The sequence below is a fragment of the Parambassis ranga genome, chromosome 10, assembly GCF_900634625.1.
Source record: "Parambassis ranga chromosome 10, fParRan2.1, whole genome shotgun sequence".
Classification (NCBI taxonomy): domain Eukaryota; kingdom Metazoa; phylum Chordata; class Actinopteri; family Ambassidae; genus Parambassis; species Parambassis ranga.
In genome coordinates this window covers 9257502-9284161 of record NC_041031.1, presented here as the reverse complement: position 1 = coordinate 9284161, position 26660 = coordinate 9257502, and the positions used below count along the sequence as shown (strand labels likewise).

The 26660-nt window shown below is 41.9% G+C and overlaps 2 protein-coding genes across 3 annotated transcripts in view; both read right to left on the bottom strand.

Moving 5' to 3' along the window:
- Nucleotides 1-15010, bottom strand: part of flt4 (fms related receptor tyrosine kinase 4) — a 31758-nt gene extending 16748 nt beyond the window's left edge. Inside the window, exons 1-3 of the mRNA XM_028415674.1 lie at nucleotides 14656-15010; nucleotides 2702-2798; nucleotides 1466-1740 (exon numbers count right to left, since the gene is read on the bottom strand). Coding sequence (XP_028271475.1) covers nucleotides 1466-1740; nucleotides 2702-2798; nucleotides 14656-14713 — 430 coding nt within the window. The 5' untranslated portion in view covers nucleotides 14714-15010. The remainder of the gene's footprint in view (nucleotides 1-1465; nucleotides 1741-2701; nucleotides 2799-14655) is intronic.
- Nucleotides 15011-19942: 4932 nt separating this feature from the next.
- On the bottom strand, nucleotides 19943-24873 carry trim105 (tripartite motif containing 105). 2 transcript variants are annotated; one of them, XM_028415728.1, is made up of 7 exons: nucleotides 24797-24873; nucleotides 24066-24407; nucleotides 22822-22917; nucleotides 22068-22301; nucleotides 21870-21883; nucleotides 21647-21762; nucleotides 19943-21501 (listed from the first exon to the last, which is right to left on the bottom strand). In XM_028415728.1, the coding sequence occupies exons 2-7, from the start codon at nucleotides 24339-24341 to the stop codon at nucleotides 20942-20944; spliced, it is 1296 nt and encodes a 431-aa protein (XP_028271529.1). In that variant the 5' UTR covers nucleotides 24342-24407; nucleotides 24797-24873; the 3' UTR covers nucleotides 19943-20941. The 2 variants fall into 2 exon arrangements, with proteins under 2 accessions (XP_028271529.1, XP_028271530.1); XM_028415729.1 differs by having other exon boundaries at nucleotides 24066-24376; nucleotides 24797-24862.
- Nucleotides 24874-26660: the final 1787 nt, after the last annotated feature.

Sequence of the window (26660 nt, the reverse complement as noted above, 5' to 3'; positions counted from 1 at the left end):
ACACTAAGCCTTCTATTATTTGCACATTTTTTTTTCTGCAGCACTCAAAGCTATCACTTAAAGTTGCTGCGAGGCCAAACAAGAGGTCTTATCGAGGGGTTTGTATTTCTGCCCTGCGGTGGTCTGAATACACACACGAGAAATAGAAATAATACACAGCCCCTCGTAGTTTAAGTTCCTCTCAATAAATCACTGCAGGTTTTAGAAGGCGGTCAGTTTAGGAGGTGTTCCACCCGAGGCTGCAAGATGTTTTAGTTTGTGGGTTGAAGCTATAGTGAGAGAAATGTTTGTGTATTTTAAATGTATGCAAGCTTATAGATATCCCACATTCAGGTCATACTGTACAGTCATATGTGTGCGTGAGCCTTCAGAGGACAGCATGCAGCACGGGCGGGGTAAAGACTCGACATCTGCCTGTTTAACAGAACCCACATGTGTCCCCTCTGCATCCTAATGCTGACTGCCTTTAATTTACGGCTGCAAATTCATCTGCTTCTTATCAGCCCCCTGGTTAGATCTGTGGAAACTGTTTTGGCACCCTGTCAGAGGGAATAAACAGATGTTTCACATGAGTGGACTGGTCAGCAGGATTCCCCTACATGACAATCAACCTCTCTATCGCTGCCACAGTGGAGTGTGGAGTGAGGGAAAACTAAAGAGGCAGCTCTTGACAGTTTGGAAGGCTAGTACTGTAACAAAAAGGAAAACAAATGATCTGAAATGATTAACAGTATGTAAACACCTATGGCCATGTTCTGGGTTACAGAGATATATTAAAGTTAGCATGCTAACCAGCTAGCTTCAAACTGAATGATGTCTGTGTGCCTCAGGAAATGACCTATAATAGAACTAATAACAAAATAAAGGCACTCAAACCACTAAAGAGAACCATAACATGTTGAATTCAACACCACTTGTTGCTACATTTCACTCTCCAGAAATGAACAATATATCCTTCCTCTAATTATAAAAGTGAAAGGGCTGGTCAGTCGTGCCTTTATCACAGACTCTACATCTCTAATTTCCGAAACACTGATCCTGCCAGCTTCCTGGGTGTCACTGGGGTGAACTCAACAACTTCCATTTCTAATAATGCTGCTTTGATATCGAAGTAGTATTTAAACAGAAGATCTGTCAGCGAAGGTTTTTCTTGTGGACCTCCCAAGGAAAACAGAAACTAAAAAGACTGGGTTCTCCAGACAGCAGCAGACCAGACAGGAAGATAAAACATGCAGACTCACTACTTCCTAAATTGATGTCTAAATAGAAATTGGTTGGACAGTTTAATTTCACTCTGACAATTACCTTTAAATGGAGTGGAAAAAAGATTGAACCAGTCTTTTATAATGAAGTTTAAATATATTCAGTTTTCATTTTGAAGCAGGTTTACGTCAGTCTATTAGGATGTGTGTGTGTGTGTGTGTGTGTGTGTGCACCAGAGGTGCTGGAGGAGTGTGTGACTCACCCCTAACAAAGACATAAATGCTGACGGCAGTGGTGCCGTCAATGACGGCCTTGACATCCTTATAAGAGCAGCGGTAGTAGCCCGTGTCTTTGCCCTGCGCCTTGTCCAGGACCAGCCTCTTGCAGTACGGCCTCCCAGGCTGGCCTGGACACTCGCTGACAAAGACCACCTTCTGCTCGGGGGCCCTGGTGGTCAGGAGCTGGGCCTGACGGTCGGTTAGCTCCTGTCCGATCAGGGTTTGATCAGGCCAGGTCCAAGTCAATGTGCGCTGTCCCCTGAGGAGACAACATCCAAATAACATGGAACACACAGTACTTTCTATGAGTCAGTGTCCATAACCATGACATTTGAGAAGTGTTTGTGTGTGATGTTTTGAAGTCCTCCACACATCCCCTGTTTATCACATAGATTCAGTTATGTTAACCTAGAGGCATCATGAGTGAGATTGAATGGAATCATAATGGCTCTCTGATATCTGATAGCTGTGCTTTCAACACCTGCTGAGACTCCATCAAATACAAATGTCCACATGGTGTAGACATTGCCAAAATGTGGTGGCTGGAAAAAAGCAGAAAATGACAGAGAGCACTGACAGTATTTTGTGGGTTATTTCCCAGCCCCTGTGAGTAACACATTTCTATCCAGATTCTAGAAAAATGTACACGTCAGAGCATAAATTGGCTAAAATGAATCTGATTTTCTCCCCCTGGAGATTTACTCTGCTGTTTAAGTCCTGTGTTGGGAGAAAGCCAACAGTATCCCCAGCTTTCCAAGAAAACTTATTTTTTTCTTTACCACGGGCATGAAATGGTTAATGGAGTGACAGCTTGGCAACAGACAGCACAGCTGAGATTTCATAAGGATCAAGGATGATTTTTAAAACTGAATCCTATCTCACATATGCGCTCAGTTAAAATCAGTGCTGGCTGTGATTTAGAATAACAGGACCCATGGCCTTTGTTTGTGTGTTTAAACAAGGAGGAGAGTGAACTTTTTTTTTCAAAAAGGCTAACAAAAAGGCTTTTGTGTTCAGAGGTTTTTCATATCCAAACCCAATATCTAGTAATCTGTGTTTGTTAATCTGTGTTTATAGAGCTGAGAAAAACAACATGATTTTAAGATTCATAAATAAATGACTCTGCTTTCCATCAAGCTTCAATCCAGCCTTCAAAATGATTGCATCACTGATAAGCAGCATTTCTTTTGTTGGAGCACATTACACACACTCACACTCACCTGCATGTAATACTAAGTGTTGTATGGACTGGGATCACTAGGTCGTCTGTGGAGCTGTCGAGGATGGGTGGAGGCATAGAAAAGCCTATCACCAGAGCTGAGGGAAGGAAGACGGCAACTGTGTTAGATTCATGTTACATGGGTCAGTGAGGACCTTGTGGTTTTGACAGAGCCGCTGGTAGCCTGTCAAATCTCCGAAACACATCAGGAATCTGAAATCAGACACGTCGATAATTACATTTACAAGCTGTAAGGCAATCTGCGGCTAAAACGGTCGGTCCCCCATACTTAAAAACACCCAGGCTGAGAAATCATGGCCCACTCATGGGGAAATGTTGCTCTGAGCTCCCTGCCTTCTCCACTGAAATAGCTGCAAAGACCATTTGTCCTTGATTCATTACCAGTGCATTCACACCAACTTGCGCCTGGTTAATACGGCCGGTCGAAAAACGTCATTACCGTCCCAGAGTCCCCTCAGGGTGCTATTAATGCTTTGTGAGTCTCCACACCTAGTCTATCATAAATAAACTGCCACCATGACTTATGCCCCACCTGGATACCATTAGAGATGAAAACACACACAGAGCAGCAGCAGAGACTAAAAAGGCTTTCTGTGCATGAACAAAACAAATGATAATCATTTTTCACATCCGACTCTGTTTGAAAATGATGGTGCTGTAATAAAGGTGCTACAAAGGTGCACCTTCCCAGCTCTCCCTTTTCTACCTATTCAAGGAGAAATAGAGCAATATCTAAAAGCCTACAATGGATCAATATTATTTCTTTTATAGGCAAACAAAAGTACTCAGGGTCATGCAGAGCAGCATATGCAGATTTTACATAAGACATTGACTCACAAGTCTTCAAATACACAGACAACAGAGCAGGAAGCAGCAGCAGCAGCAGCAACGCTTTCACAACAGTCAGTCATGACCTGCTGCCAATCAAAACCCAGCGTTCAGGACAGCTGTACACAAACCCCGTCCCTCAAACACATCCTGCTGCCCAGGAAGCACAATCCAACAAAGTTATTCTGTTGTAAATATTTTGTTAGTCATGTTTACAGCAAAGGCTGATGTCAGCTGAAGGAGAGTGATCAGCACAGACAGCTTCCAAGAGCAGTCACAACTCAACAGGCATCCAGAAAACTTTCAGAGGTCAGCCTGCAATAGCAAAGTGCAACTGATTTGTGTGACAAACAACACCAGTGATTACTGCCTGTAGTCCCCTGTCGCTTATTAAATATGATTAATAACATCATTACACATTTCACTAGTGACAGCTGTTGCTGTCTTTGCATTTATATTGAAACTGATGATGATATTCATAACACATATTTAAACCCCACAGAACAACAACAGATGAGTGATTGTGACAGAAAACAAACATGTTGAAGGTTGAAGTGGGAAGTGGTGGCAGTCCATGAATCATTCACAGCTTGGCTCGCAGCAGGATATTCCTTCCCCTCTTTTTCAGAGATCTTTAACTCGGCCTCAGAGGAGAAGCAAAGTTTCCCAACATATTGTCTCAGCTCTGATGTGAACCTGACATCAGCTCCAGTCCCATCACCACCTCTCTACAGCACAGCGCAGCTTTGTCTGCTCTTCCTCACACCTTGAAAAGCTCTAAAGCTAAGCAGTGGTCAGTGTCAGAGAGACACAGGGGGCCAACATGGGACCCCCCAGAAGCTACGGACAAGGAAAGTGAGAAAGGAAATTCCTGTCAGGACAGCATCCACTTTCCGCTATTTTAGGAGGAGCAGATATCCTTCACACACACACACACACTGAGGAAGGAGATGTGCTCCTTCAGTCCGGTCTCAGTCTTTAAGATGAGCTGGACCTCCCACACCTTCCTACTGATATAATGCCTGCGCTTACTATACATCAAACCTGGAAACACAGCATGTGATAAACCTGCCATATCTAACGATCAGTTTATTATGAAATAGCTTCATACATTTTGTTTAATTTACACACTATCATACAGTTACAATCTCTATATGCATACAGACAGCTCATAATAAGCAGGTGAAGAGATGCTCAGGAGTCAGATTCTTCACTGAGGAGTTGCTCTGTATCTGCTGGCAGTTTTGCAACTTTACATGTTGAGTGTGTGTGAGAAAGGCATTATACATTTATTTGGTTGGGTTAAGGATGACACATTCCTGTCTCTCTGCCATATATTTCATCTGCTTGTGAATGCTGTCCGTGTTCAGCCAAAGTCTTCATATTTTAAATTCAGCAATATAAATGGAGCAGACACATTCAGATTCAGATGCATGTCAGAGATGGGCTGTGGTGTGATATTCAGGGGGAGGCGGTGGTGGATGGTTGGGTGTTTATTTCCAATTCTTTTGTAAAAAGCTATTGTGGTTTCTTTCAAACAGGACTATTAGCTTTTCTTAAACTTTACCATTAAACATTTTTTTAAGAAACAAGTTGCTTGGTTAAATGACTTTAAAGCCACAATGTGGAGCCCCCATAGTGGAAATAATGAAGACATGGCGGTAGATAGCACACACACACCGCCACCAACATGTCTGACACTGTTGTTGCTTCTTATTTAATATAAAAACGCACACAGTGAGATTACAATGTTCAGATGTATTCCAAGAATAAAGAATCTCTGACATTTACACATTTATACTCAGCACATAGTTGCCAGCCAACACACCATGGATTGAGGGGTATCACAGGGAAATGTGAGACTCTTATGTATAAGTTGATGTACATTATTCTACTGCTAGATGTACAGACTGAGTGATGAGCTGTGAACCAAATCCCAGAGTCTCAGTGATGGATGCTTCCCCTCACAATCTGTTAAGAGATCACCGACTGACAGACAGGATGCAAATTGTAAGTCTTATTGAAATGTCACAACTGATTGGCATGAGAGATAAAACATGAAGCTGCTTGGAGGCGTACTATTGTATTTGGGGGTGGAAAAGAAATGTTTAATATATCAAAAAAGAAAACTTAAGTTTTGGTCATCTGAGCTGTTCACGGCTCACAATAGATTTGTCTATCACACTTCAGCAAGAGTAGTGAGAGTGTCTCACACCCGAAGGCAAAAAAAGCCATTACACCCACTTGGAGTCAAGCTAAGAGCTTTTTGAAGTCCGGCCAAATATTTCACAGATCATTCAAACTGATAGAATTCATGACAAATGAAGCCGGTGTGCTCTGAGCTCTGCACCCCCTGACATCGTCTACTTCCAGGGTGAGTTTGAGGACAATGTGTGCCTCATCAAGACTCCAGCTCTTTTATATATAACCTGTCATCCTGAGTGGCTCTCTCTCTTACGGAATTGTCACAAAGTCATAACTTACTATATGCTGGGGTAACATATGACTGCAGGCCAAAACAACAAAACCAGCCGTGCTGCTGGTTGGAAACTTTAGATTGATGAGAGGTGGGAAAAGGGGATTTACTCTGTACAGGTTGATAAGTTTGACCCCGTTCAGACTGGGGAAGGTCAATCCAGCTTGAGTTGGATAGAATCCAGATGCATACGTATTTTTATCCGGCTATTGCACACGCCCATCCGCGCTCAATCCGGCTATATCCGGCTGAGTAGGACCTCCGGATGTCAGAATCTCCACTGTATAATGCTTTCAGCCTATCAGTGATGTAAAACGGTTTGAAAAAATATCATCCTATTACTATCTGTTTAAAAAAAACCACATCCATTCATGGAGGATCATGGCTGATAGCATATCTTGTCACGATAATAAACACATTTTCCTGCTGTGACCTTTCATGCTGCTTTTCATGACAGATTGTTATGACTGTTATCACTCAGTTAGCTCATTTATCTCATCTGTATTTGATTGTGGAAAAAGGTTAACAGTCGCCATACATATTGTAAAGCCTTTGTTCCCAGACACCAGTTTCAGCTGGAGGACAGTCAGCACAGACAGTTATGTAGGTGGACGATGAGTAAGCGGAGCAGCAGCAGAGAACATTGGTTTAAGGACACAACATTACTCATGCACCAAAGAAAAGTTTGTATTTGAACTTTAAGTTGATTTTTATTTAATTTATCATAGAAGTTTATATTATTCTCAGTCATCCAGGTCATCAATATTCAATCCAATCTTTATGTATAAACATATGGACGCCTCATTATTTTAACCATAAGTTTGAAGAAAAAGTTCTGTAACAACATGTAGGACTGAAACAACATGTTTCAATGTTTCATTGGCCTAAAAAACTCAAATGGATGTAGATTGGCTCTTTGACAACTACTTCACAAATGTGAACATGGGCAGCGAGCCAGAAAAATATTTGAGCCTGGTTCTCCTCTTTTCCCATGCATTCCAGCTGGTGGTGCAGAGATAAGCAGCGGCTTTGGATGATTAGCCTCTACCAACAAAAAGCAGCATCGGTTTTTACACTGCGAAGATAAAACACAGTAATTCCAAGCTCACTTACTCCCTCTGTTATCACACGATTACTCAGGATATAAACACACGTAGTTTATACATGTAGAACACTTCAGGCAGATAAAGGCAGCGTTAGCACTGTCTGATAATAAAGCGTTAATTATCTGTGCTCTGGAGTGCTTGAAATGACAGTGGCTCTAATGACTTGATACACTTCTGCTCTGAGTTGTCTGACACACTGATCACTGGGGATTTTTTTTTAAAACTAATGAAATTCTGATGAAGGTTTCACTGACAGTCATTTGACGCTGTGCCAGAGAAACAGATCACTGAGTACGTCCTTGGAAAGAACTAGAGTTTTGTCTGGAGAAAGGTGATTTCTCCTTGTTGTTGTGAAAAGCCATCCTTGCTGTGGGAGTAATGTGTGTACTCTGCACCAGGTCCAGATGGCTCTGCCAGGCAAACGTCAAGATTTGAAAAATATTTGTTTAAGTGTTTTGGTAGGTAAAAATGTAATTCAGATAAGGACGAGGCTGGTCTTGTTCTCAAACATGCCAAACATGTCACAGACATAATAATAAAGAGATGGTTACATTAGACACATGGGTTCACGCAGCTGCCTCTTCTAGGCTGCATGCCTCTGTAGTGATGGGAGCACCAGATGTATGTATGTATGTATGTATGTGAGCACAAGTGAGAATTTCTCAAGGACATTTGTGCCCGATCCCTCAGCGTGTGCACCAGGCTGCACTTTGATGTTTCAGCTTCACATACCTGGTTGGCAGGGAGGAGAGATGTGCAACTGGTTACTCTTTATTTATTCTGAAGGGTCAGAAGAGGTGCAAAAGACAGACTGATGCATCCAAGTGCAACAACTTACTTCAGTCATATAAAATAAATATGCAACACAGAGACTTTTACTCAGTAGACTGAGGTTTGAGTCCCCCTGACACTGAGACCTGTTTGGTTTTCGGCTGCAGTTACGTTTGTTTTTAATCACAGCTGGGTTTAGAATAAAAAAAATACTGGCTAAGGTTAGGCTTTACCACCAAGGAAGCCACAGATTTTTAAATCAAATCCACTCTTTGCCAAAAACAGATAGTTTTGGTGCCTAAAACTGGGTGAAAGACTGGAGCAGGCTTAATCCTATCATCTACCCCATATGTCCTGTTTGAGGACATTGGTCTTGGTGAGTCACTGAAAGTCGTTTATGTATTCTGTGTTTTATGGATGAGGGCATTTGAGAATTAAAGGTCAAATCAAAATTAAGCCTTCAAAGTGACTGCTGTAACGATCGTATACGAAAGCCACATTCATTCAGAGAGAGAGAATCTTTAATGTCCCCTAAGAGATAATCCTTCCAGTGTTACAAGACCATGTAAGACAATGTTGAAGCTGAAGAGTGTTTACAGTAACCTTCCCAACATTATCTGTATCCTGTCAAATGTGACAAAGGCAGAGTTCCCACAAAGTAATAAAAGGTACAAAAAATGCAGAATGTACTGCAGTCCACTGTCCCTAAACCATGGAACAAATCTATAAATCATACAAACGTGTCTCAAATTAATTGTTCCCACTTCTGCTGCTCCCACACACCAAGACACCGTGTCAGCGTGGCTTTATCTCTCTCATTCTAAATATCAATAAATAACTTTTCCCCAAAAAAACAAACACATTATAGGAGTTATCTCAAAATGAACTTTAAACTTTAACCCAGTTAGATGTCCTTCACATTTCCTTCGGCTCTTGCTTGTGGTCTTGTCACAGTTTTGCACTAAAACTGGACTTTTTCACCTGTGGAGAACACCTGCTGACGAGATACTGTAAATCCTACACACACACATGCACAGAGGGGAAGGAGCTTCGACGCCATAAGGCACTCTAAGCCAGTTAAGCTTCTCCGACATGCCGACAGATGCAGGGCAGGCAGAGAGTTCTGAGCATTAAAGGTGAGCATGAAGATGAGAGCTCCTCTCTCCGTCAGTACCACACAAAGCATATTAAAGCTGCTGTGAAAAGCACAGCAGTGTATTTTATTGCTAGCAAATTTCCTGTTTTTTATCGTGTTAGCGCTTCTCCCACTTCCCTTTTTTATTGACAGTGAAGAAGCGTTGTGCATTTTTCCCCTGCACCTCTGTAGTTTTATCTCTGATCGGTCACATGACAGGAACAGGAAAAGAGGAACCTTGTGTAAACAAATGTAGTTTTTCCTCAGAGATGAGCCAGGGGAGCCATTCAAAAATAAAGACAGAGGTTTTAACAGATACAGTAATTCTGAAGAGGTACTGCTGCTGTGTGATGAGGCTTTTAAAGGCCATTCGGATGCAGCTGTCACCTCCTTTAAACAGAGTTTAAGCAAATTCAAACTACTTGAATTACATTGCACATGTAATTTGCTGTTGTGGGCAAAGGTTAAAAAGAGACAGCATGACAGCACAGTTACTTCAGTGACACAGTCTGTGGCAAAGGGCCAAAGCTGGTGCTCTGGCGAGGAACAGGAGGCCAAGCAGGCCACTGAGCAGACCTGCTCTTTGGATGTGGAGTCAGCCAGCCTCAGGCTAAAACACAACTCTCCCTCTCTTTCTCTATCTCTGTGTCTTTGAAAAAAAATAAACTCCACTTCCTCTGTCATCTGGACACAAGGCCGGGCCAAACGCAGGCGACGGCCTGACTGGCAGCTCCGCTTTGATTTCATTGTTACTACAGAGGTGGATGACATCCACTACGTCCCTGTCCTCTCCATTACTGGAGGAGAGGGGCCATTCCAACATCCTGCCAGAGGAGGGGTGCAAAATTAAGGATGCGGTGACAAGCCATCTGGGCCAGCTTCCTATGTCTAAACCTCTGTCCCTGACTAAACCTTCCTGTAACGGCCTCGCAGGCACACCGGACAGCTTAAGCCCTTCCTTTGAGGCAGTAATTTTTTTTTTTTTGCTTGTCATCATTTTTATCACTGAAAAATGGCTTCCCCTGCTAAGGACATTCTGGTAAAACCATGACCTGGCTGCTCGCATTGACATTTCTCAGTGGCTACATTTTGAGGAGCCCCCATTACTCTGCTTGTAACCTAACATCAAATCCCCCTGTTCGCTGCTGCAGCTTCAGATGGTGGAGAAAACAAGGGCAAAGCAGGGAGTACCGGGTCAACAATTATGGTGCTGAATGCCTAAAGGGAGGGAAGATGGCAATTTCCTCAGGCTTTGCCAATGGATGCTTTCCCATGAACCTAAGGTGACCTACGAAGTATGGCAAGAGGTGTGAGAGACCACTACTCAGACCTCCAAGTTGCAAGCCTATACACACACACAAGAAGCAACAATTTGAAAGTAATAGAGATTTAGTGGCTCATAATTAACAGCTAAGTGCTCTAAATGATGCATGTTTCTAGGCAACAAAGGCTGTTTGTAGTAATAACTGTCATGCAGCTATCTTATCCCAAGGTCCAGGGTCCAAACAGGTCCGGCAATAGATACCACAGAGCATAAAGAATCTCACAGCATTAGCTCAGCATATTAAAGAGGATTTGTAACATCGAAGCTTTTGTACTTTTTCACTACTTTATTGATCAACCTCTCAGCAAGTCACACCGTCTTGCCGAGATTTAAGCTGAGCAGAGAAATGTCTCCTCCATGATCATCTGTTATTTCCCTTAAAAATGGCAGCTGCTGGGTAAAAGCACTTTGTGCACTAAATCCTTCCATGTGGGGTTTTATACACTAAGAGAATCATAGTTCAAGTACTCAGCGAGCAAGCATCACTAAAACACTGTCTATGTGCTGACTGCAACAATGACACTCTGATATGCAATTGAAAGGACGGAGAGAGTGAGAGACAGGAAGCAAATCAATAGGTTATACCTCTTCTGCATGGTAATTATTCTGAGTGTGGGAGAGCGTTTTAAGAATGCAAGTAAACGGGAGCCTGCTGTGACTAACATTTCATTTGCACAGTAGGAACACTGAAAAAGACCAGGAAGGAATGGGACTGAAAAGACTTTAAAAAGCTTTAATTACCTTCCTTTTATAACTCATAATTTAACAGGCAAGTCAGGCTTTCACGGAGAGACAACAGTGCTATTGATTCTCAGAGGACCGAGCAGTTATGTGCAGTCAGACAGAGGTGAGAACCGTCCAAACACCTAATTGTTCTTTGTTGTGGTGGATGAAGCAATGAGAGGACCAACAACCTGCATGCTTCATCAGCTGACTTAACAGCTCAGAAACTGCAGGGGGGTGTCAGACGATTTCAGTAATCCGACATTCACACCCACTTTACGCTGTGATTGGCCAGCTGTGCAGAGGTGAGAAAGGAGCCAGGGGTTTGAAAGTCTTTCTATTTTTCATTCACGGCACAATTATTTCTGACTTTTTTACATATGAGCACTGAAACTGTGGTGTGTCTGTCTTGTGGTTATTTACACTTGCAGACATAATCTTTTTAACCTGAAATAACTAGGGGGTGATATTAAAATGGCTGCTACAGCGACCTGTCTGTAACACAAGCAGCCTCTTTGGTATTCTTCACTGTACAAGCTGCAGTTGTACAGGAAGTGTGGGGCAGAGCGCATTGGCACACAGTCCTCAAATCAGTCATTAAGGCTCTGCTAGTTATGTAATATATAGAATATAAAATGTAACAGACACTATATATACACTGTATTAACTTTGCAACAGGAGTGGTCTGTACTAAATGCTAAAATCAGCATTTTAATGTTATATATATATATATATATATATATATATATATACACACACACAGTATATATATATATAAAATCTGGGTTAATATGTATATATATATACACATCTATATTAACACAGATTAGTATCTCTTACTAAACATAACCAGGTGTTATTGATGTCTAAACCAAATTGCATGTGACACTAATCATTAACTGATCCAGAAGCTGTCAACTTTTTAAAATACTCCTTAAAGCTGGGGGAAATTCCAGGGAGCCTTTACAATAAATGACAGTCAATCAAACTCTTTTTGAGGTATTTCTGTCTGGAACTGGACCAACCAATTGCCACTGCCATTAGCCATGGAACTGGGCACAAAAAGCATGGAGGGGTCAAAAATATGAAAACAGATGGTTTTCATAAACTATCCAACACAGAGTACGACACATATTTGGCTTTTGCTGCAGATTCCTGGTGTTGAAAGAGCTTATCTCTCAGCTGTAGTCATATGTGGGGTGTTGGTGCTTTAGCATGATGAGAAAGTGAGTGACCAGACATCCAAATGCCTAAAGGGTCTCGCTGCTTAGATGCCAGTGATGAGTGAGGCACTGGACTCCCTATTTATTTGGACTTTACTGCAGAGACCTTCCCACACGGAGCACTGGCGGCGGCATTCCTCTCTCATCCCGAGCTGCTCTCCAGCTGATAGAACAAGACATTCAAGGACAGACGCCGTAAGTCTGCTCCTAAGAGTCCTGAGGTTGAATCCTGAGATCAGTACTGGGAATTGGGGGTTATTGTTGGCTAAAACAACTTGACCTCTATAAGTGGACAACTAGAATAATACCCAGAGTTGAGACTCAGATTTCTGGGATGATCTGATCAAGCAGAGGTATGCGTACAGAAAACACACTGCTAAAAGAAATATCAGCACACCCAAAACACACACAGTAAGCCAAAGATCATTTGGCTACAGAGCTCAGCTTAAAAAAAGATTCCCTCCTTTCTATGTGTTCTTTATGACTGAGAAGGATTTCAATATGTTGTTAATGCTGCAACATAAACAAGGAAATTGTGAGAAGACATATCAATTAACGACAATTGATTTGATCTGAATGATGCACCAGAAACAGTTGCACTGCAATGTCTTTCTCAAATAAGACTCTGTATCTGTTTTGGAACCACCATAATTCAAACCAGAGACAGAGCGTGACAGGAAGATGGCAGAAAATGGCTCAGGGTGAAATCTTGAAGCTTTATAAATGCAGCTGCTGCATAAATTACATCTTTTTCCCCACTTAAAATGACAATGACTTCTGGGCTGGCAGGTCTACAATACACTCTCCCTCAATCTTCACCCCTGATCGTAATAATAAGAAGCCGGTGCTCTCATCATGCTTGCATCAGACCCAGAAGTGTCTTTTTAATGTCACACATATTTGGATTTTGAAAGAAATCCGCGAGGGTAAGGAAGGTTAAGAAAACCCTGCGGACAAATCCGAGAATTTTAATCTCCTAAAAACACAACTTTTAGTCAGACACAAGGCAAATTACTCCACTCAAACTTCATCGCCTTTATCTTGAAGTTGCCACCAAAGAGATATTTTTTACGGAAAGTGTACACTTAACCCTCAGTATGACTGTACCATCGATGGAAACCTCTATCCATGACACACATGTTAAAGTTCAGCCTGAAGTGATTCCAAAAAGCAGCAGAAAGCCAGAACATGCCCCCATTCTCTCACCCCTCCACCTTTATGTGACATACTATCCCACAGGTCCCCACTGAGAGGCTGTACTTGAAAAATGTGAGATGTGAAGCACTCTGCCTCCAAGATATTTGTGATATATTGAGCTTTCAGCAGCAGTGGAGAAGGATGGAGGTCAGGTTTGGACAAACTCTACACACAATATATAGATTATGTTTGTGCAATAAGAGGAAGAACGTTAGATTGTTTATGTATGTCTCATTGTTTCAGTGCTGCAATGCAATTTGGACAGAAGAACATTTTCATTTCTACTGCAAATGAGGACTAAATGTCTTCCTGTTCTGGGTGTATGTGACCCGTCCAGCCCAGTTCAGTGTTATGATTCAGGCATATGGCAACTTCCCCTTCACAAAACTATTCCTTGTTGTTTATGAACAGCTGTTCAATTCAACTGCATACAACCATAACATAGCAGCCATGCATTATTTCAAATATGGAGCCAGAGCCAGACTGTCTCTAAAAAAAAAATCAGATTATAGAGAGAGAGAGATCTGGATCACCATCCTCCCACTCCCACATGACATCATCAGTGGGCTCTCCTCCCACTCTGCCTACAAATTGTATATGTGGCCTCCATACATAAAGTCACTCAAACTCAACACAACATAACCTGCAAGCTTTCCTCTCCCTGAGTTTGTAGCATCACCAATTAGCAGCAGCAGCAGCAGCATCTTTATCAAACACAACAACAGCATGCCTCCCCCTAGTGCCTATCTGCATGCAGACTTGGAGCCTCTGCGTATCTAGGCGCAGTAATTCAGCCCCACACTGAGAGGCAAACTCTCAGTCATTCCTAAGTGGTAAATGGTGAATTCCAAAATATAATGAAAATGTACTGCTGACAGAAGGAGTTGGGATAATATGTAGCCTAAGGTTTATTACGCATTAGTTTGAACAAAATGTAGAAAGAAATTCAATTTGCAGCTAAAAGCACAGAAAGAAGTTGGCGCACACACAAATGCCCAAACATTCAGAGTCTACCTGGCTCAGTTGTCAGACCGAATAAAACCCAAAGCCTCTAAAGAAATCAAAATGGATCAATGCGTAAACACATTTTCCACGCAATAATATATAAGTTGTGCGCTCCAAACTTTCAGACTGAGTAAAAGTCTTCTCACCTGAGGCATATGCTATTCCAATCCAAGTCCGACAGAAAAACGTTAAATCTGTCTTCATCTCAAGATCTCCCGGTCCAGTAGAATAGAAGCCTGAGCAAAGTTTTTTTTAATACAAATATTAATAATAAAAGTCTTCGTGGAGATGGTTTGATTGAATGTCCGTGAATGGAGGGATAGAACTCAGGTGCTGTCTGTATAGTCTTCTCTGCCCAGAGGTCCGAGCTCAAGTGTCCGAAAAGAGAGAGAGGAAAAAAAACACGTTTCTTTTTTTGGTTTTGTCAGAAGGATGCACTGAATGGAATTTACAATGATTTCCCTTTCCTTTGCTCGTGACTGAAGCGCATGCACACCCTCCCAGTCCATAAAACAAGCTGAACTGGAGTGAGTGCTGGTCGGTGTGTGTGGAGGTGGGGTGGGGTGGTGGGGGTTCTCACTAACATCCATGACTAATTTCCTTCCTGAATGATCCCACTGGCTTCATCCCCTATATTAAGGAGCTGCAATAATGCACTGATGGTTGATAAGAGATAACCAAAGTTCAGAGAGAACATTATAATATAATAATATAATTGTGCCTAATTAGGACTTCAACATTGTTTATTATTATTGCATGTTAGAGTAAATGTAGTGGCAGAAGCACGATAGCCTAATTGTTCTGCCATTTTATTGCACAGCATTGATTTAGAGTGAAATAAAAATAACAGTTAAGTGTTTTTCCTGTGTGATATTTGCCTCCAGATAAAAATAAATGTCCCAAAATAGAACAAATGATTTTGTTTAGCTACACCTGCTAACAAGCTACCATGCAATTACCACACAATGCTAACAGGCTGATACAGAGAGCATAATGCAGACATTAAGTTTACAAAAGTAAAAATAAGACCATCATTGAAAGGTGCTAGGCCTATTTATCTCATCTGTTTTCCTGCAGTATAATGTAAATCTGCAATGTCACACAGTATATATCAAGAGTTCAGTTCCAAATGCATACGTATGTTATATATGTCCAGATGTTTGGGTTGGACCGAGATACACAGACATGACATGATGTGGCTGGTCTCACTCTGCCATTTGCTATATACAATGCTAAGAACAGTCTCCTCCTGAGGTCAATATTTATTTCCTTGAAAATGGAACATGTGGGTGTCTTTCTGCGGCTGCATCTCTTCATGTTCATGCGGGCGGGGACTTGTTCCGATGTTAGCCGAAAATGGCAAAAAAAATGAGTTTAATGTCATGAATTTGTGTGATTTAAATGGATTTTTAAATAACCCCCTGTCCTGTTTAAAGGTAGGGTAGGAGATTTTGAAAACTCAGTGAGAGTCAGCCAGTTTTGAAAGTAAACACATGCCCCGTTCTCTCGGAGCTCACCCTGAAGCCACGCCTCCTAACCAGTCTGTGACTTTGGCCATCATGCACGTACCTCTCTGATGCACGCAGAGCAGGAAGAGAGCAGCCAACCAGCCAACTATAAGCGCAGGTGCGCCTTGTAGGATTGGCTGATGTTTTTAGCGTTTTATAGCTTCCACTTTGTTTTAACTAACTGCTGAACTAATCGGTTGCTATCGAATTGTAAAGAGAAGTTACACTAATTTAACAAAAAGTGCATCAGAATGAAATCTCCTACCCTACCTTTAAGGCTTAACCTAAACTTCAAGCACAGACCTGAATATAACAGCATGTGAAAACAAAACAGCTCCTGGTGTCAGAAGGACTTGAACCTCAGACTCCTGAGTGAAAGTCCAATAATGTAAATGTAAAATCATATAATCATACAGGAATATAAATTTAAATTGCAACTATAACTAAATTCTAAAATAACCACATGTATTCTGCTCCCCAACACTTACTATAAATGTGTATTTCCATGTGCTGCTTTAGTGCGAAAAAGGTTGACATTGATTTTAATTTCATGGATTTTTCAAAGCATTTAAAGCCATTCTGACACCTCAATAGCTCGGCAGGTAATCCTAATACCATCAAAAATTCTTCCACAGCCACCACAGGAGTACTGCAGTGTCACCGCAGGAAGGGAACAAATACCGCACCAAGATAAGACACACCAGTATCTGGAGGAATATAGCTGGAGCAGAGTCTGTGTTTTGGTCAGCTGTTTTTAATCCACACAATAATATACCTAATCTGTTATTGTGAGATACATCTGCAGCTTTATCTGTTCAGGTCAAACGCCTGCCATTAATCTGAGGTATCAAGAAAAGAATACGCTTGCCACACATTCTTTCTCAGATTTATACAAACAAAATCTGAGAAGGGCCGTGCTTTGGGGATCACCTCCTATTTAAGAGACTGCAATTATTCATGTTAAAGGGTCAGATGTAATGATGCCTCCAACAAAACTAAACCCAATAGCATTCTTCCAGGCTTGTACAAATGCTGTTAACTCCATCCGCCCACACATCCATCCTCCTCTGGGAGTCCACAGAGTGTGAATGAAAATCATGTACTAGGAGCACAAGTTGCGCATAGTGAACTGCTATCAGTCCTGTTTTACTTTACAGGGAGTGGTTTTAGAAAATTGAAAACCTGTGTACCAGAGATGAAAAGTCAGAGAGGGCACACTTGGGTGATCAAGCAAACACATATAGATGCTGTTTCAGGTAGGCTGCCAGAAGTACCTGCAGCTTTGTGGGTCAGTCAAACCTCTGGACCCTGAACATGCCAATTGAAGCCACTAATCAATCCCAGACAGTTTTACTTTCCAACACAAGCATGCTGCAAAATCAATACTGCGTTGTATTGCCCACTTGGAGACCCATTACAACAACAACGCTACAGCTGACCACAGAGTCCTTCAGAGCTGTCCACATATCAAGCAGCAGCTGTCGATAAGATGAATGAGGACAAATATTTTTTTTTGATATGAATATGTTGTTGTTCGCGGTTATTTGAAGAATCTAACATCTAAAGTGTGCAATAACAGGGAGTCCAAGGATCACAGTGTGTTATTGTGGGCATGCATCCCCCCCCCCCCCCCCCATCCAGATCCCTTACGGCAATCTACCTCTTTGACCTTAAAACACAATGTTGTGATTGAATGGTTGTAATTAAAATGTTCCCCCGGTTTCAGGCCGGCAGCGCCCCCAGCTTTAGAGGAACATAAACACAATAAAACGTGTTGATAGTCCAACAAATCTTTGTCCAGGGAGTTACCAGAACTCAGTACGAATAAAACAGATAATGTCATAAATGCATGAAAACATGGCCAATTTAATAACAGACTGCACACGAGCTACTTAAGTGATGAAAAACAAACAAACAATAGTCTTCATGCAGGATAGTACAGTTGCCTCTGCTGCGTCAGATGAAATGTTTTGAGTTTATAGTCCTGCTGGCTCCTAAGAGACAGCTGAGGACTCAAGGACCCGTCCTTGAAGTGCCAGCACGCCATCCGGCCCATCCTCAGGTCAGGAAACAGATTACAGCTTCATGGCTACTATCATAGGAAGGATGTGGAGCAACATGCAACCCACTCACTCACTCAATGGGATCCATGCCCATGGGCCTGGAGCATACTGCACTGCCAAGCTACTTTGAAGTCACTATCACAGTTCAGCATGATTTGTTTTGTGGTACCTAAAAATCAGTTGTAGGTCAGGTTCACTGTCATTCAGTTGTTCAGATGTTAGCCCCCCCACTACAACACTGCTTATAGATATTTTAAAAGCTAATTTGCCATGAAGCTAATAGCACTGAGTGGATTGCAGCTGAACACAAATTACTCTCCTCTGAACTCTTGCAGCTCAAAACAAATGGGAACCTGACACATGAGTCCTGTAGTTCTAGTGCTTTTCACATTCAGATACATTTCAAGCTGTTCTAACTGATTTCTGATCATACATGTTAGGAAATATTTGCCTATTATTACACCAGATGATAAACATTCATAATCAGACATCTAAGTCCAATGTCCTATCTCTTCTCCATCTACTCCTCTCTATAAAGGCTCTACTGGTCACTATCTCTGGGCCAGGGCAGCAAGCATGCAGAGTTATAGGAAGATTCACTTTATCCTCTGTGATACACAGCATCAGAAGGAAAATTAGATGCAATTATCTTATGTGTATGTGTACCCTTGGCTTCAGAGGCCAGAATGGCCCTCTTTCTGAACTATTTTGCATACATGTCCTTCTTGCTTACCAAAGTCTTTTAACAGGCAAGCTGCCAGTTCCACATTCAACAAGCTCAAGTATTTCTATAGCCTCAAATCCCTGACGAGCTGGTTGATTTATGGTCCTAGAATAGAATTAGGCTTTTAGTAGATAAACAAACCAATGTCAATCAACGATAACTCAGTTATTATCTGGTTTTTGCCCCAATAGGCCCCAAAGACCCCACTGGGGGGGGGAAAGTGCCAGAGCCAGATCCCACCTGCCACAATCCAATTAATCTGGTATATTTTAATCACAAAAAATAATAATTACAAGGTACTTTAAGGTAGTCCTTTTCTGAATTTATCTCTATAAGAAACACATTTTGAGAAAAAAATCCTCCATATATTGTGTTGAAAGGGTCCATACAGCCTGATGAACTCACATGTTTCCCACCGCTGTGCTGATTACAGCACTACAAGGCTATTTAGCACAGTTCACAACCTAAAGGCACGAACAGCTTTCCTGAGCAGATGTGGAGTCCAAAAAGAGCCATTGGTTTTGATAAAAAAAACAGCCATATGTAGCTGTATAGAGTCTCATCTCATCCCCTTTTGGTATTTACTGTACAGCTGAGAGTCTCTCAAACTGCCCATATAGGAGAAAATGTTTGCGGTAAGTGCATCACTAATGCACCCATTCAATGTACATGCCACGTGCTGAAAAAAGCACAGGTCTCCCCTTTGGTATGGCTCATTGTGCCACTTTTCCCAATCAGAAGAGCATGCAGCAGCATCCTGCTTAACATGTCCCAAAGGCCTGTCAAAACGCCCAGAGGCAACCCCACTGTCACTCTGTTTATCTGACCTTTCACCTGGCAGAAGGAAACAGGACGTCAGTGCGCTTGTGTGTTTGTGAAGATAACCGAGAGACCGTCTATTCTTGTTGCTGTTTGAGTGTCAGAGATGTGCTCATTCATTCAAAAGTTCCAGTCCAGGTGCAGGACAGTCAACAACCCTCCACTGTCCCTGCTGTTAAATGAGTTTAGATTCCCATCAATCACAAAGCTGCACTCTTGCTTTGATGATGCTTAATAACATCCTTGATTATTTGAAGCAGGGTCAACCTTCAACAACCAGAGGTGCAATGCCACAGCTGCAAAAAGGAACTAAAAGCTGTCTCAGAAAGAAAAATGCATTTATTTGCATCAGCAGGTTTTTACAGTAATTAGATATTTCATCAGAGTCAGGAAAAAATGTATACATGCATACATTAAAGACACTGCATGGACTGACGACTAATAACAAAAGAAGTGTTTAAAGCAAGGCACATAATAAATATCAATACACATAATGACAGATCAAGGTGAAAATTACCTTCAAAAGAAAAGTGATCCAGCAAATCGTTTGGAGACTCATGTATAAATCATGAAAAACCGTTTAATCAAATACAAAATCTCAAATTAAAGTGCATGATTTCCTTATTCTGATTGAACCGCATGATTAAAACCCCTAGACTAAAGATAGTCTGACTTGATGATGAGAGATAATTACTCAGACTATCATTTCAAAGGTCGACTATCTACATCTATTAAGGATATGTGCTATAGAACTTGTACTTAAATGCAAGGCGTACGTAAAAAGACAGAATATTGTGTTGTATAGTGCATTTAACCTGACTGGTCCTGCAACCTGAATGAGCCACTTCAGGATGATAACAGCAGTGTTGGTGTTTTGATGTGGCAATTTTCATAATAACTTTATCTGGCAAAATATTTGGTCATGAGTGAAACATGTACAATAAGAGAACCCCTTGTAACTCGTGTGATATGGCACAATGATGGCAGTGCTGCTTTGTATGCTCTGACAGTCTTTGGTTGATATATGAATGAACAGCACTTACATGGAGAAAAGCATAAATTAGATGTGTCTCAACTCAGAGACTGCTTCTTCGAAAGGGTGCTTTACAAAAAAACAACTGCATTATAGCAGCATGACAAGGCTGTCCCACATCAAAGGTTCTTTTAACAGAGGCAGTAGATTGCAGGACACATTACCTGTGTCCCGACTGTCTCGTTAGGCAACAAGAGTGGTGATTTGACAAAAGGATAAGCCTGGAAACACTGACCAAAAAGTGCAGCTTCCTTCAATAAAACTCTGAAGTAAGATGCAGCCATGTTAGCCAGACAGAGCAACAGGAGGGTAGTAGAGAAGTTTTATAGGGGTAGGTTTGTGACTGCTGTCACTAATGCATGGGCTGAAGAAAGGGAATACCTTTTCTCTCGGCCCGTTGACAAATGAGTACAGCAAACTCATATCATCAGCATTGTAGAAGGAGACCTTCCTCTCGTCAAAGTCCAAATAAACCCCGACCCTCTGCAGGGAAGACCTGAGCTGCAGCCTTGTCCACGGCTGCGTTCCAGCTGAGTATTCGTTCCCATTGCGCAGCCGCAGAGTCCAGTAACCGCTTTCTGGGCTGAGTTTAATCCGAGCGTGCCTGTCTACAGCCTCTGAGGCCATGCCCAGGTCCCACTTAGGGCTAGAGCCCACTTCTACCTCCCAGTAGTGTCGACCTGACTGGAAGCTCTGGGAAGCCAGAATGTTGACACACTGGAGGAAACGCTTGTTGTTGTTGGTATGGTGGTTCATAACATTACATTCAACTGCCACAGTTTTGTCTCTGGAGACATGAATGCTCGGGTGCGCTGTGTCAACATCATACGTTAATGGACAAGGACCTTTGGGGTGAAACAATTCATTAAAATGTGACAGTGATAATATCCTGTGTAATAAAGTACATTTTAAATTGCCGCTATCATCGCTATCATTCTGCCAAACCAAAGTCTCTTTCTGTGTAATGAAGCATATCAGGGGGTAAATTACCTGGACTTAAAGACTTGAACATCTTTCTCCAGGTGATGTACTGAAGTGGGCCTGTGTACTTTTTGCTGAAGGCATTTATATCAAACTCTGGGGTAACATCCATCTGCACACATGGTCTGTCAAATAAATGAACCAATTATACTTCAGTGAAGGCTGAACTCAAATAAGCATATGACAGATGCAAAATGCCAAAACAATTGATCACTGTAAAATAAATGCTTACCTCAGCTGTGGGAGCTGAAGAGAAAGAGGAAGGAAAAGAGAAATCACTTTACCAGCTTGTTTCAGACACAAAAGCCAGAAATTAGATGAAACTCGGGTTTAATAAATGAATTAAAAAATTGAGATATAATAAATTACATGCACGTATCTCAGTTTTACAGCAACTTTGATGCATTCGGAGTCATGACAAAGCCCTCACCTCAGTCAGCACCATATTCTCAGTGCCAGCACTAGCCTGCTGCAGCACTCGGATGTTGTCCTCCAGCTCCTTTACAGCAACATCCATAGCCTCCAGGTGGCGCTGCACCTTGCCCAGCTCCTCCTCCTCCTCTCTCCTTAGCTGCTCCAGCATACAGGTTTCCTCATCATGAAGGGTCTGATAGAGAGCTCTGAATTCACCTTTGACACGAGCCTGTAGGTCTGTCCTCACTTTCTATAGATGTAATGAATTGTTGGTGTGAAAGAGAGAGGAAATGATGTGACAGTGCCACATTTTATTGACCTGTGCTTTTAAGAGTTCCCTATGTTTCCAAGTGATTGTTCCTTTACACAAGAACACATGTCTAAAAAGAAACAAACTATTGGTAATGAAGCTACACTTTGCTTAAAAGATCCATGTGTCAACTACAGAGAACGATTTCCTTTTCATCATCTCGGTGTGGCATGATCAGCTAAACTGGAGCTTTTATGTTCCATCTGTCTCAAGCACTTGTTGTTATATATAGAAGTGGAGATTTTCATATGCGAAGCTGGCAGTTAGGAAAGGCGTTTATATGCACCACAGTGTAAGAGCCATTATGTTTTACATATCAAAGGATAATCTGTCACTTAACACAACTGCAAACATCGCTGAATATGCACAGCGACACATTGCAAACAGCCATTAGGGAGGGACATGTACAATCTTATCTGTTAAATGCTGCCATCCCTTTTGGATCTCCAAAGCAGAGTACCTTTATGATGTTCATCTTTTCTTTGTCTCTGCGAATACTGTTGATATAGTCCTCCTTCCTCAGGCGAATGCTCTCCAAAGTGTCTCTCAGTTGTTTCTGTAAAGCAGTGTGAAAATCTAATTAGTGTGGGGACGGAACACTGGAACAAAGAGCGACTGTGCGGAGAATAAAAGAACTCATTAGCAACTGTAACACTGAATGACCAGAAAGAGTCATCCAGTGACAATTACTGCCTTAGTGTTTAGTAGCAAGTGTTTTGTCCAAACTTAACTTCACAAAATCCACCTAATGTGTGTTATGTAGTGGTTTTAATAAATGTTCAATCAATGTTGAATTTGTAAATTCAAAATTAATTAAAACAGATGATAAAGCAGAAGAGTTTTCCAAGGTATTATGACGAGTGACAAGTCACAGCTTACACTTAAATAGTTAAGTTGGGTGTTGGCCTTTTACAGTGTGCATTCACACATACAGAAGAAACCTAATTACACAGACAATTACATAATAATCATATAAAAGATATCACTCAAACCTAAAACTCTCTGAAAAGTCAGCTTTAGATGCATTTAACATTTAAAGCAAAACTTGTCACAGTGAGGTCCACTTCTTACAGTCTTTAGTGCTGACTCAGATCTCGTGAACATTACATTTGTGGTGTGGTTCCAGTATTGTGATATTTTGCCATCATTACAATGTAACAAATGACATGAGAGAGAGAGGGAGCAGGAGGAACAGAAAGAGAGATCAATGTTCTTATCTTGGAAATACAGATAAGTGTATTTTCCAAACGTCACGTTGTGTTTATGTAAAATCCACCATAAAACTGGATCAGCACATCTTTGAGGTATGAAAAACAATGACATGACAAGTTATTGTCATGTCATTGTTTGGACGACACTGGAACATACAGCTGACTTTATTGTCTGAGTGCAGAGTACATTAGTCCCATGGCTATGGTTAAGTTATTCTGACACACAAAGTAATATAGAGGGAGTGGAGAGTGACCTTTAGCCTCAGCCATTCAAGCAAAACATGTTCAGGGTGGAACTGTTCAATAAACACAGATGGAATACAGTCACATTGAACTCAGACTTAACTCCAACAATACAGACGCCACGCTCAGAATTGATTAGTTTACTTTGGAACACAAAGTTATTTGTTTAAGATTGCTAAACACTTAATAACACTTGATGACCATGAATCAACACTTAGCAGAAGGGTGAAACATAACGCAGTGAACTCACCTCCAGGTTCCTGACGTAAGTGTCAGAGGTGGCGGCCCGAACTTTCTCCACCATGGCTGCCACAAGGTAGTTTGTCTGAAACTGTTTGGAGCTGAACTCCTTTCTGCACTGCGGGCAGGTTACAGGTCCCTGTGTCCCTCTCCAGTACCTGGAGATGCAAGGTCTGCAGAAGTGGTGCATACAGGACAACATGACAGGCTCCCGGAACAGGTCACAGCAGATGGCACATGTCAGGTCCTCTCTCAGGCTGCCTTTGGTGGAAGGAGCAGCAGCCATGATGGAGGTGGTGTTTTTTTTTCCCCCTTCAAAGTCTGTCCAAACGGAAGAAGTGAAAGCAAAAGTCTGGAGGTGCAGAGAAACAGAAAGAGAGAAGACGTATGTCTGCAGAAACTTTAGAATAAATAAACAATTCTACGTCTTGTTATCACTGTACAAATGGTAAACATGTGCAGTCGACAGGCACCTCGCGTGTAAACCTTAATCACTGTACAGCAGTGGACATCAGGTGATTATCACGGGGCTCTACAGCTTGATTGTTATTAGTATTGTGCGGTTTGTTTGGTTTGGGGACCGTCTGAGGCATGCTAGCGATTAGCTGCAAGCTTCTAACCAGCGTTTCAAAGTAACATACAGCTCAGGCAGTTAAGAAGCGACTATAATGAACGTTTAGTCAGCACTTTAATGAACGTATATGGTTATTGTGTGGAAACATATGAAACCCCGTACTTTACCTGGCTCCCTCTGCTCTGTGCTCCCCTCGCTGCGGCTGTTGCTTATGTTTAGGAACACAGCGTACACATATTCTGCGCATGTGCAAACCACTAGCTCCTTATGATTGGTCCATATGTGTCGAAGCACACAGCAGCAAGTTGAGGCTGCTGCTCTTATCTTCATTTTATAAACTTGATAAAATTGTGGTGAGCACACACTTTGTGCTACAGTAAGGTCTAAAGAACTCAGTCTTACTGCATCCTACATTTCCCATAATTCTATCTTGTCTTGTCTTGCCTTGACTCCTGCCAAATACAGGATCAAATCAAACACCCCCAGACTGCTATATAAGATTTAGCCTGAATGTTTTTTTCCATGTTCAAGCTAACATAATGCTGATTATGTTTTTTTTATATGGCTGATTGTAGTTGCAGTCAGAGGCTATGCAGCGCTCCCTGTGAACTAGTCCTGGAGGCTACATTCAGCAGAGGGTGCGTGCGATTAACAGAAAATGTGTAACTTGTAATTAGAGAATTTTTCAAATGTGAACTTTCTCTCAAGGTTTTAAAACCTCTAAATTGCCTAAAACAACAGTGAGATTGCCCTGGAAGCTGCATGCATGGTTCACCGAAGAATTTAAAGCCAGGTCCATCCCCAACAGTCAATGTAACCTCTGTGAGAAACACCAAAACAGGAAACAAGACAAGCACAAAAAGTAGAGGAGGCACAAAGAGGATTCTTATTTTGTTTGTCCTCTGTACTCCCACAGCCATTAATCCTCAAAGCCCACACACACACAGACTGACAGACAGATGGATGGACGGACAGACTGGAGCAACAATCATTTATGCTGTGCGACGGACTGGGGGACGCCACAGTCTGGGATTGTGCTGGCAGATCAGTGGCACCAGTGCTCTGGTCAGAAACAGTGATCAGAGGGAGGGCAGAAGGCCATAATAGCATGATCCTCGGTTATATGAGGGGAATCCTGAAAAAAGACCTCTAAGCACATACATGAAGATTGATATGATTGACACATCCATCCATCTATCCATTATCCGGACCCGCTTTGTCCTGCAGTGCAGGGTCACGGGGGGCCTGGAGCCTATCCCAGTTACCTATGGGTGAGAGGTGGGGTACACCCTGGACAGGTCACCAGTCTATCACCGGGCGATTGACACATCAAAAGTGGAAAAACTGAAGCTGAAGAGTTTTCTAAATGTCACCCCAGTTTAGAACCTGTGACAAGGACAAAAATCCTTTTAGTCCAGCTGGGGGAACTCTTAACCTTGACTGCTCAGTGACCAAGTTGCATGTGGAGACCAAGGGCTGGCTCTTATAATTGAATCAATGAATTAAGGTGGACTTGCAGCCTGCCCAAATCAATAAGGGTCATTTCTGTCGCTGAAATAATCAGCACATCAATTATTGCATCATCAAATAAAGTCTCACCAAGAAGATTCAGAGTCTCACACGGTGCTGTGTGCCTGAACAATTTGAGCCAAACTGGTGGAATAGGAACTCGGAGGGGGAGAAATTCAGACATGAAGAACAAGGCAGACACTGTGGTACATGGTGGAAAGGGAAAGCTCCTTGTCAAAGTGACAGCATGTTAACAATCAAGTAGTCTGGCATACACACAAGCTTGACACAAGCTTGTCAGCTGTGTACTTTTCTTGGATATATTCTGTAGTGCAGATCTACTGTTTTGTCACAAAAAAAATCACCCATGACAAATTTCCTGAAGACAATGGCATTGTCTTTTAATAAACACTTCCAAGCTTTGCTGCATTACTGAATGAAAATGGCTCCATCTGCTCTTTCTACCATAAGAACTGAATCATTAAAGTCAGCTCAATGCTGCATGTGGAAACATTATCCACC

Excerpts from the sequence above, each read along its gene's own strand:
- trim105 (XM_028415728.1), bottom strand. The coding sequence starts at position 24,341 with ATGGCTGCTGCTCCTTCCACCAAAGGCAGCCTGAGAGAGGACCTGACA. Across the intron at positions 22,302-22,821 it reads AAAAGATGAACATCATAAAG|AAAGTGAGGACAGACCTACA; the intron begins GTACTCTGCTTT and ends TTACATCTATAG. Across the intron at positions 21,502-21,646 it reads GTTCAAGTCTTTAAGTCCAG|GTCCTTGTCCATTAACGTAT; the intron begins GTAATTTACCCC and ends TTCACCCCAAAG.